Source organism: Bufo bufo, chromosome 5, assembly GCF_905171765.1.
Source record: "Bufo bufo chromosome 5, aBufBuf1.1, whole genome shotgun sequence".
NCBI lineage: Eukaryota > Metazoa > Chordata > Amphibia > Anura > Bufonidae > Bufo > Bufo bufo.
Window position 1 is genome coordinate 352,908,833 of NC_053393.1, and position 12,562 is coordinate 352,921,394.

A 12,562-nucleotide genomic window follows, 5' to 3' on the forward strand; every position below is an offset into this window, starting at 1 on the left:
GTTCAGGACAGCGAGTGGCCCGGCTGGGAGAAAAGAAGGAGTCTTCTGGGCAAGCGCGACCATCGGGATTTTGCAGAAGAGCGGTGGTCGTAACCAGGGGAGACCGAGTCACAACAATAAGGTAAGTGGGGATGAATTTTATCCTAATCGGTGGGAATTTGTTAATAAAGTATATTTACAAAAATGATCACTGTCAAATCATTAACAGATTTAACAGTGATCATTATGATGGGATAACCCCTTTAACTAAATTTGATCTAAGGTAAGGGTATTTTTTCTATTTTCCATTTCTACTAGTATTGTCTCTGTTTATTTTCACTAATTGTATATCACCTTTCAAACATGTACTACGACACTACTGTAAATTAAACCTCAACCATTTATTTACAACATTTGCATTAACAAGTTAAATCACATCCATGTACAAGCAAACATTTACAAATTTCATAGTACTGTACATTTCCAGTGTCCTTATTCCAACCAGCCATAAAGACAAAATTCACCTGATGGGATAATAGGAAAAACTTACTCCAGGACAGTAGTTTTCCCCGATAGAAAATATAAAATGTTTGTCATTTGATTGATGGTCTACAAGAAACCACAACTGGTATATTGCTCACAGACTGGTATATTGCTCTCAGGCAATAGTGGTAGATGGTTCATTTGGAAATCACTGGTATGTTATAGTGTCGATCGTCGTCAGTCATTAATGTAATCTCATTCCAGTTTCGTTTGTGATCTGCAGGATAAACCATTTCAAAGTCTTCTTTATTAAATTTAGTCAACCGCAACAGTTTTATCTTAACTTCAAGAGCATAGCCTACCAAACACAGCTCTGCCTAAAATAAAAAGAGGATATAGTTATGTACGTGACAGTTACTATAATAAAAAAAAAAAAGACATAAATCAAGTTTAACCAGGGTAGAGGAGAGGATTGGATTGAAGGTAGGGGAAGACAAGATATAGATAGACAAGCCTTAGGCCTCTTTCACACTTGCGTTGTTGGGATCCGGCATGCACTTCCGTTGCCGGAGGTGCCCGCCGGATCCAGAAAAATGCAAGTGTACTGAAAGCATTTGAAGACGGAACCGTCTTCCAAATGCTTTCAGTGTTACTATGGCACCCAGGACGCTATTAAATTCCTGGCTGCCATAGTAGGAGCGGGGAGCGGGGGAGCGGTATACTTACAGTCCGTGCGGCTCCCGGGGCGCTCCAGAATGACGTCAGAGCGCCCCATGCGCATGGATGACGTGATCCATGCGATCACGTGATCCATGCGCTTGGGGCGCCCTGACGTCACTCTGGAGCGCCCGGGAGGCGCACGGACGGTAAGTACACTGCTCCCCCGCTCCCCACTACACTTTACCATGGCTGCCAGGACTTTAGCGTCCCGGCAGCCATGGTAACCATTCAGAAAAAGCTAAATGTCGGCTCCGGCAATGCGCCGAAACGACGTTTAGCTTAAGGCCGGATCCGGATCAATGCCTTCCAATGGGCATTAATTCCGGATCCGGCCTTGCGGCAAGTGTTCCGGATTTTTGGCCGGAGCAAAAAGCGCAGCATGCTGCGGTATTTTCTCCGGCCAAAAAACGTTCCGTTCCGGAACTGAAGACATCCTGATGCATCCTGAACGGATTTCTCTCCATTCAGAATGCATTAGGATAATCCTGATCAGGATTCTTCCGGCATAGAGCCCCGACGACGGAACTCTATCCCGGAAGACAATAACGCAGGTGTGAAAGAGCCCTTAGCTAGATAAAATTCATGTTGTGAACAAGTATATAAAAATTTTGAAAATGTTAATAAGACTAAAACAATAAATGAATAAAAATACAGTTAGAGACAGGTGTATGGTAGAAAAAGTTCAATGTACTTTTAGACAATTTTGCATAAATCAATAGTATAGGCAAATGTATATGAAACTGTGTAAAATATGTTATCAGAGAAAAATGTGCAGCAGGTAAGTTTAGCAGTTAGAAGCCCAACCACCACCACCATCCTGCCATTTTCAGCTCTTCAGAACCCTTTGAGAAAGCTGATGGTGGTCACTTTTGTTCTGTTTATGTTTTTGATATTGAATGCTTTTACCCTACTTCGGATTACTTTAGGACTTCTTGCCCACTGACATTTTCTAATGATTATTGTTACCAACAAATGATTACTTATAGTGTCTCCAACCTCGAGTATTTTGGACTGTTTCATTTGGTTTTTGTGACTTTCTTGGGAGATTTTGCAGCATTCACATGGGACATGTTGAAATCCACTTTGTAACATTCCCATACAACTATAGATGTACACACTGAAGCCTGACCATCACCGTTTGTGCTTATTTTTTTTATCATGTTTTATGTGATTTTACGTCATGATATCCAGGCTTTTTGTAACTGTATCATTCATTTTTGCACATATTTTTGTTCATTGTGTTTGGGGTAGAAGAAACAAATTGATGTGAGTTAAAGGGATTGTCTGAGTATTTTTTTTGTTCTTTGTATGTTTCTAACTAGGCAAATGTAAGGGCTTTACCATGCACTTACTTCATCTGTAGTGGCCCCTTTCTCAGAGGATCACATGACCTGTGATGTCAGCTACTCTCCCTGCTCTGATGATGTTTCATACACAAGCCTGAGAGAGCAGATATGTATCTGTACAGGAGACGTCACTGTGCTGGCCACGCCCCCCTGCACTGGCTGAGCTGCTGCTCTCTGCCCTGTGTCTCCCTCCCACTGGATACTTCAGGAAAGATTAACCCCTTCAGCAGCAGCAGAGAGGGCTGAAGGCTTTGGTGAGAAGTTGCAGGTAATGAAGAGACACAGGATCCTCATCCTGTAGACACATAGCTGACAGACTGGAGGAATTTTGCAGAGCATTGCACATGAACACGTAGGGGGAAGATCCTGTGTGTATCAGCAGTGTCATTGTACAGCTGGTACTTGTAGTCCTACACATACAACATGCTGCTGAGTATCCTAGCAGGCAGACATGTCACTCAGGTTAGCACTGTTATTCACTCCCTATGTAGAGCAGGAGGAGGGGCACAAATATTCATGAGAAAAACTTCAGAGATTGTTGTTATTGCAGGTATACAAAGGGCCAGAAGAGAACCAGGGAAATGAGGAAATATATATTTTTTTGCCTAAAACTCGCTTTGTTTAGTTATATATTGCTGACCATCAGATTTACAGTGCTATATATATTTTATTTTTCATAACTTGGACAACCCCTTTAAAATGGCCCAGCCTACTATTTCTTTCACCATATAGATTTGTGAACATGCTTTGATCAAACAGAATTCTGAAAAGTTCCACAAAAGTGTTGCTTTGGCTTCATTAATTCCCTATAACTATATAACTAGTAAATCTCTCTAATTCTAGCAAATCCCTCCAAGAGCAAGGGCTGTCATTTTATATTACATCACAAAGAAATATGGGGTAACATCTGAACAACTGTAACTTTCTATTGCATTGGTTAATGTTAGTACTTAGTAATTTGTCATCATTGAATTCAAATAGTGTGATAGCTGGCGTCGTTTTGAATTTCTTGTGCACAGACTGCAAAAAAAAATGCACCAAATTAATTAAGAGACTTGCGCCTCAAAAAAAATAAAAAAAAAGACACCTCTTACTCCAGTACATTTTTATTAATAATAAATCCACTCTTAGAAACACTTAAAGGGGTTCTCTGGCCCCTACTTGAAATTTGGTCTATTGGAATTGCCTGTAGGTAGCAATGAGGGCACTGGATGGTACTGGGGGTACTGTGGGTGGCACTTTGGGGGCAATGTGGATAACATCGAGGGCACTGTGAATGGTAATAGGGGAGCTATAGATGGCACTAGGGGAACTAGATGGCAATGGGGCACTGTGTATGGCAATGAGGGTACTGTGGATGGCACTAAGGGCACTGGATGCCAATAGGGGTACTGTGGATGGCACTTGGGGGGCACTGTGGATGGCAATGATGGCACTGTGCATAGCAATTGGAGGACTGTGGATGGCAATGGGGACACTGTGGATGGCACTTGGGGCACAAGATGGCAATGGGGTCACTGTGCCCCCATAACAGTGACATCCACTGAGTCCCAATAACAGTGACATCCACGGTGCCTCCATAACAGTGACATTCACAGTGCCCCCATAAGTGTCATCCACAGTGCCCCCATGACAGTGACATCCGCAGTACCCCCATAACAGTGACATCCAGTGTTCCCATAACACTGGCATCTACAGTGCTCCCATAACAGTGACATTCACAGTGCCTCCATAACAGTGACATCCTCAGCGCCCCCATAACAGTGACATCTACAGTGTGCTCAAAACAATGACATCCATAATGCCCCCTATAAAAGTGATATCCAAAGTGCCCCCATAACAGTGTAATCCACAGTGCCCCCATAACTGTGTGTCATCCACAACATCCTCCATAAAGGTGACATCCACAGTGCCTCCAAAACAAATAACATCCACAGTGCCCCTATAACATTGACGTTCCCAGCACCCCCATAACAGTGACCTCAATATTGACCCTATTATTAATTGACGATCCAAAGTGACACCAAATAAGGGAACTGTGGATAGCAATGGGGACACTCTGGATGACACTTGGGGGGCACTGTGTATGGCAATGAAGGCACTGTGGATGGCAATGGGGCAATGTGGATGGCAATGAGGGCACTGTGGATAGGAATTGGAGGACTGTGGATGGCAATGGGGGCACTGTGGATGGCATTAGGGCCATTATATGGCAATGGGGGCACTGTGGATGGCAATAGGGGAACTGTGGATGGCAATGGGAGCACTCTGGATGGCACTTGGGGGGCAATATGGATGGCAATTAGGGCACTGTGGATGGCAATGGGGACAATGTGGATGGCACAAGGGGCACTGAAGGACAATGGGGGCACTGTGGGTGGCAATGGGAGCACTCTGGATGGCACTTGGGGGGCACTGTGGATGGCAATGGGGGCACTGTGGATGGCAATAGGGGCAATGTGGATGGCACTAGGGTCACTGGAAGACAACGGGGGCATTGTGGATGGCATTTGAGGGCACTGTGGATGGCACTGGGGGCACTGAATGACATTTGGGGGCACTGTGGATGGAATTTGGGGGCACTGTAGATGGCACTAGGAACAGTGTGGATTGCAATAGGGACAGTGTGGATGAAATTTGGTGTCACTTTGGATCGTCAAATAATAATAGGGTCAATATGGAGGTCACTGGTATGGGGGTGCTGTGGATTTCACTGTTATGAAGGATCTGCTGATTTCACTGTTATGGGGGCACTGTGGACGTCAATGTTATAGGGGTACTGTGGATATCACTGTTATGGGGACACTGTGAATGTCACTGTTATGGGGGCGCAGTGGATCTCACTGTTATGGGACACTTTGGATATCACTTTTATAGGGGGCACTATGGATGGCCACACTGTGGATGTCACTGTTATGGGGACACTGTGAATGTCACTGTTATGGGGGCGCAGTGGATCTCACTGTTATGGGAGCACTGAGGATGTCACTGTTACGGAGGCACTGTGAAAGTCACTGTTATGGGAGCACTGTAGATGTCAGTGTTATGGGAACACTGGATGTCACTGTTATGGGGGCACAGCGGATGTCACTTTCATGGGGGCACTGTGGATGACACTTATGGGGGCACTGTGGATGTCACTGTTATTGGGACTCAGTGGATGTTACTGTTATGGGGGCACTGTGGATGTCACTGTTATGGGGGCACTGTGGATGTCACTGTTATTGGGACTCAGTGGATGTCACTGTTATGGGGGCACTGTGGATGTCACTGTTATGGGGGCGCAGTGGATGTCACTGTTATGAGAGCACTGTGGATGTCACTGTTATGGGGGCACTGTAGAAGTAACTGTTATGGGGCACTGAGGATGTCACTGTTACGGAGGCACTGTGGATGTCACTGTCATGGGGGGCACTGTGAATGCCACTGTTATGGGGGCGCTATAGATGTCAGTGTTATGGGGGCACTGGATGTCACTGTTATGGGAACGCTGTAGATGTCACAGATATGGGGGGCGCTGTGGATGTCGCTGTTATGGGGACACTGTGGAGGTCACTGTTATGCAGGCACTGTGGATGTTACTGTCATGGGGGGCACTATAGATGTCACTGTTATAGTGGCGCTGTAGATATCACTGTTATGGTGGCGCTGTAGATGTCAGTGTTATGGTGGCACTGGATGTCACTTTTATAGGGTACTGTGGATGTCACTGTTATGGGAGCACTGCAGATGTCACTGATATGGGGTCACTGTGGACGTCCCTGTTATGGGGGCACTGTGGATGTCAGTGTTATAGGGGTGCAGTGGATGACACTGTTATGGGTTTTCTGTATGAGTGATAGGGCTCATAATGATAATGACCATTATCAGCCCAGGAATACATGCCCCGGTCCATGTATCGGCCACATTTTCCAGGCCGATCGCGTCTTCTCTGCCCCGATCTGCCTGTATGATAATAATGCATAATACAACCAGTCTTTATCTGATCTGACCACAGGGTGATTGTTGTTACCTTCTCATGTGTACATACGCTGCAATCAGATAAGAGACTGTATCATACATTACTGTCATATTGTCAGTTTGGTCAGGATAGTGCGGTCGGTCTAGGAGATTGCGGCCGGCACACGGACCGTGTTTCCTGGGCTGATCATGCTTGTATCACACATGATAGGCCAAGATAAACCCTTCATCAGGCAGGACCGAAAAAGATAGGAATAAGCCTCAAGACACTGAATAAGAAATAGACTAGCAGGATTCATGTATGGCTGTAGTAACACGGCCACTGAACAGTGAGAGTCGGGGCCAGCCTGTGACTCATCAAGCCTGGCTACTCTGGAGAGTGATGAGTCACAGGCTGGCCCCGGTCCTCACTGTTTAGTCTGCAGGATCTACTCCCACTACATGTGGCCATGTTACTACAGCCATACATGAATCCTGATAATCTGTTTCTCAGTGTCTAAATTCCATCACTGACAGTCAACAGGCTCTTCTCTCACTACCTCCAGAGTGCAATAAACAGCTTGAATCAGGAAGCACATAAAATTATATGTGTATCTAATCCTATCATGTACAATGCAGCCGCTAAACTGTGTATCTATCCCTATCTTGTACTATTCTGCCTGCTGAGCTGTGTATCCAATCCCATCTTGTACTCTACTGTCTGGTGTGGTGTGTATCTAATCCCTTCTTGTATGATACTCTTTGGTGTGTATCTAAGCTTATCATGTCAGATACTGTCTGCTGACAGTTCACCACTAATGACATGCCTGTTTAATAGCTTCATGCATTCCCCATGTAATAACAATTTTGGAACATCTGTTGGGGGGGTGTATCTACAAAGACTCACTCTATCTAATCATTGATTTCATTTTCAGACTGTGCAGGTACACACCCCTGTGTTACTCCTCTGTACCCTTACTGCACACTTATTGCAATTCATTCATAACACCAATAGAAAAATTTAAGGAACGTCACAATATGGAGCCCAACCAGTCTTTATGAAGTTACCTTTTTAACAAAACAGGAAACTAGGAAAGTAAACAGATCTGCCAGGATAGTCTGATGCCCAGACAGTGGAAAAGAAAGCACAGACATGAAAAACAGGTAATGGGGATATATATATATATATATATATATATATATATATATACAGTACAGACCAAAAGTTTGGACACACCTTCTCATTCAAAGAGTTTTCTTTATTTTCATGACTATGAAAATTGTAGATTCACACTGAAGGCATCAAAACTATGAATTAACACATGTGGAATTATATACATAACAAACAAGTGTGAAACAACAGAAAATATGTCATATTCTAGGTTCTTCAAAGTAGCCACCTTTTGCTTTGATTACTGCTTTGCACAGGTAGTCCCCTGAAATGGTTTTCACTTCATAGGTGTGCCCTGTCAGGTTTAATAAGTGGGATTTCTTGCCTTATAAATGGGGTTAGAACCATCAGTGGCGTTGAGGAGAAATCAGGTAAATACACAGCTGATAGTCCTACTGAATAGACTGTTAGAATTTGTATTATGGCAAGAAAAAAGCAGCTAAGTAAAGAAAAATGAGTGGCCATCATTACTTTAAGAAATGAAGGTCAGTCAGTCAGCCTAAAAATTGGGAAAACTTTGAAAGTAAGGGCTATTTGACCATGAAGGAGAGTGATGGGGTGCTGCGCCAGATGACCTGGCCTCCACAGTCACCGGACCTGAACCCAATCGAGATGGTTTGGGGTGAGCTGGACCGCAGAGTGAAGGCAAAAGGGCCAACAAGTGCTAAGCATCTCTGGGAACTCTTTCAAGACTGTTGGAAGACCATTTCAGGGGACTACCTCTTGAAGCTCATCAAGAGAATGCCAAGAGTGTGCAAAGCAGTAATCAAAGCAAAAGGTGGCTACTTTGAAGAACCTAGAATATGACATATTTTCAGTAGTTTCACACTTGTTTGTTATGTATATAATTCTACATGTGTTAATTCATAGTTTTGATGTCTTCATAGTCATGAAAATAAGGAAAACTCTTTGAATGAGAAGGTGTGTCCAAACTTTTGGTCTGTACTGTATATATATATATATATATATATATATACACATGGTGAGGGGTGTTAGCGGCACATAAAAAGAATGTTGATTTTGGGACTGGACAACCTCTTTAACACAATCTGTAAGTTATTAAGCGCTATTTATGCTACTTGTGTTACATAATCTGTAGCACATGTCGGTATCGGTGGTAAAAGTGGAAATGGTAGTGGCTTTAGATTATAGTTGAAGTGGTAGTAATCAAAGTTTTTCTCAATTTAACTTATAGCTATAGTTAACAAGTATCCAGACTTACTAATTTTGATGCAAGTATTTTTTTTCCTGGTGAGCAATGAATAACCGTTTACATACTGGAGTTTAGTTATTTGTTAGTTTTTGGTGAATTTAAGAAAATAATTGTCAACATATTTTTACATACTATATTTTGTGGAAGCAAGAGGTGGACAATTTGCTGTGTATATACCAGAAGGAAATCTCTAATTGTTCATTAATTCTCTCTCCAATTTCCAATCTGGAGTACAGGCATTTTGTCATGGAATGTAATGCTGAAGAGAAATTAAAATCTCCTTCTGTTGTGTGCACCACCAATTGTCCAACATTGATCATTCAGTATCCTGACCACACAGAGACTAGCCAGGCAGGCTGCTGTTCTAACCATCATACCTTCTCAAAGGAAATTATTTTGGAAAAAGAGATGTTAAGCTGTAGAAGCCAAATAAGGAGACTACATTTGATATTCACTGTGATGGGCAGCTTAATTTTTTCTTTATTTCCCTTTTAACATCTATTGTATTTTATGGAGAGGATCTGTAAACAAGTAACTCTAGTGTGAAAAACACCAAATCAGGAGAAATTAATTCATATGTGCAAAGAGGTATCCCCAAGAAATAGAATCATCTTGCCAGCACCATCTATTGGAAGTGGCTCCCTATCAGTCAAGATCTGACTTTCCGACTTTCCAACAAAACTTGGGACTAGGAAATTTAGCCAGTCCAGATATCCATCAGTGGGCAGCTATTAAGGTGGGGAAGGGAAGGCGTTGCCCCCTATAAAAATTCATAAATGCTTGTACGAATGTATTTAAATATGTTGAAAATTTAAAAATAAATAAATATATATATATATATATGTAATAAATTTACCTGCTCCAGACCTATGGTATCACCAACCATGTTTAAATGGTTCATCATGTAGCTTAGAGGATCAGCAGAGGTGTCTTGTGAAAAGAGAAAGTGGAAGAAGCTAGGAATTTGTTCTTCAGTCTTCAGATTCTCATGAGCTTCAATCACTAAGTACAACATGATGAATTTTAAAGCCTCATATATTTTATACTCTTTGGTTTCATCGGAAAAGAATGACTTGCTAATTTTGTTCCTTTCTACTCGGTCTTTTGAGGCATAAAAATCTACCCACTAGAACAGAGAAAAACATAGTGATCTTGTATTAATCTATGTATTATAGAATCCACACACTGCAACAAATATTACCAGTTGGACAGAGTTCAGATTTATGACAGGTCTTCAGATATCATAAAGGCAAATCTCACAGAATAAGTAGAAAAGGTAAGTATTCATACATTAGCTTTTTTCACTTGTTCTTTTAACAATCAGGGCACATCAGACTGGCACTTTTTAGAGGAAAAAGGGCTGCAAAAAGTTGTAGTGTAAACTAGGCCTTACTGGTGAACTTTCTCTTTAATATAACACTGAGTGCTAAGAAAGAAATAAATTACCATTTGGATACATTTTTGTGGGTTAAAGATGAACGAACTGTGCACCTTTTTAGGTTTGTTTCGAACAAATTCAGTAAAATTGAGCTTAGCAGGCCTGAATCCGTTTCCATTTATTTCTTTCTCTTTACGGTTCAAATTTTTTTGCGGGTTGTTGAATTTATTAAAACCAGTATAAACATGACTACTTCACCAATACACAGGTTAGTGCACAATATTATCTGTGAGTTATAACAAATATAGTCTTAAATCTGTTTCCCTTTACTTCTATCTCTACATAGTGCCTTCCCCGTTTTCCTACGCTATGCGGTGGGAAGTCTTCCCCCACTCCCCACCGTGACAGTATGTCTAGATAGGAGGCCCTCCCACTGGACAGGTGGTATATCCAGGCTAGGAACAGCACTCTAGCTCACACAAAGGATGAAGGCAACTTACCTAACGCTCACAACACCAGGATATAAAGAGCCAAGAGGCCACACCCAGGATACACCTAGATCCCCACCAGCCAGATAGTTAACCCCTCCAGCACCAAACAGGGAAGGGAAGCAGGATAAAAGGGCCAGGCACCTACATGCTGCAACAAACACACGTTGCCGCTGGCAACAGCATGCACGGGAACCATGTCACGGCGAACATAACAGAGGCCGTGACACATACTCCCTGCTTGGCACACTTCATCAACCTAGTCATCCAACACTTTCAAAATAAGTACACTGACTTGCGAAAGGTGCTGAAAATGTCCAGTAGACTATCCAAGCATTCCAGCCATTCTTACGTGGTGAGGAACGCTCTTCTGGACTTGCTGCAACAAAATGGCTTGCGGCTACACTACTTAATCCACTATGTGTCAACTCGCTAGAATTGCTTGAGCTTCTGTATGAGCAGCGCAAAGCCGTCAACGATTTTGCCATGCACTAGACAGCCTTCAGCAGCATGGACCATGTGTTGGTTCGAGGTTCAGGCAGTAGCAGCTCATACGAGATGCTTGTCGGGTGCTGAAGCTCTTTGAAGAGGCCACAAAGTTTGTCAGCAGGGACAACTGCGGTATGAACAATGTCATCCCCCTCATATTTATCTTAGAACAGACGCTGCAGCAAGGGACGACAGCGGAAGAACAGCTAACACATCTTGCTGTCTGCCCTGTAGCTGTTGGAGACCCACAAAGGGAATCTTCTATGGAGGAGGAGGATGAGCTGACACTGCAAGAGGAGGAGTGGAAGGTGAGGAGCAAGAGGACAATTATGACGATGGCACCATCTTTGTGGGGGACAAAGCTGAAAACAAGTGGCTCCTCAGGCTTGCTGGCCAGAATGGCGACCAGTATGCTCGCTTGCTTATGCAGTTACAGGCGTACCATTGACATCAAGCAGTCTGATGATTATTGGATAGCCATGCTTTTAAAACCATGCTATCAAAGGAAAATTGGGGAATGTTTCCCTCCTGCAGAAAAGGAGGCCAAATTACATTATTACCAGAAAAACGGTATACACAGGTTACTGCTGCCAGTGTGTCTGAAAGGGAGGTCCCTCTCCACCCCCTACAGAGTCACCCCCTCCCGCTGCCACAAGCAGCGGAAGCTGCAGAGCTGTAGCAGCAGCAGCTATAACGAGCCACACTGGCATTACCACCTTTTTGCGCCCATACTATCTCCTATGGGTGATCCTGTGTTATCTTACATATTTACTTCCATGTCCTGCACAACGTATATTTATATTTCCTTGTAATGTTATGTTAAAGTGTAACTGGCGTTTCATTTTTTATTCCCTAATGTTATAGTACATCCTGCTGTATAAGTGCTTTTGTGATTTAAAATTTGATAATTTTACCTGCTAATAACTCCCACAAATGCATGCTACTTTTCTATTCAGCAGCTCTCATCTCACAGCGTTGCCATGTGCAGTCTGTCTTCTCACTATTATAACAAGAGAGGAGGAGCTCAGCCCTGACAGCCTGGAGAGTGGAGGGGGAGGGCTGCTTTAGATGGTGATATCTTCTCAATGGTAGCAGCTCAACTGGTCTTGTTTAAAAGCTGACAGTCCAGGCTTTCATACAAGACAAGAATGACAGTCCAAGCAACAGAGGAGAAATCACTGTTAGAAATAGAGTCGGGAATTATCGTGGGTAAAATCTGCTTTTACTTTCAGCTTCATTCACGGCATCCCGATTTCTATCATTGATATCTTCCCCTGTACTGTCATTCAGTTTTTTTCTGAAAGCTTGGAATGTCATCTTTCACACAATACAAAGCCCATATTTCTATCTGGTACC

At 43.0% G+C, this 12,562-nt stretch overlaps 1 protein-coding gene across 3 annotated transcripts in view; it reads right to left on the minus strand.

Moving 5' to 3' along the window:
* Nucleotides 1-367: 367 nt before the first annotated feature.
* The window catches only part of OTULINL (OTU deubiquitinase with linear linkage specificity like), a 96,688-nt gene continuing 84,493 nt past the window's right edge, over nt 368-12,562 (minus strand). For 2 of the 3 annotated variants that reach the window (XM_040433121.1, XM_040433118.1), the window contains 2 exons: nt 9,708-9,977; nt 368-839 (listed from right to left, as the gene is read on the minus strand). In XM_040433121.1, coding sequence (XP_040289055.1) covers nt 660-839; nt 9,708-9,977 — 450 coding nt within the window. In that variant the 3' untranslated portion in view covers nt 368-659. The remainder of the gene's footprint in view (nt 840-9,707; nt 9,978-12,562) is intronic. The other variant, XM_040433119.1, reaches the window with a different exon arrangement.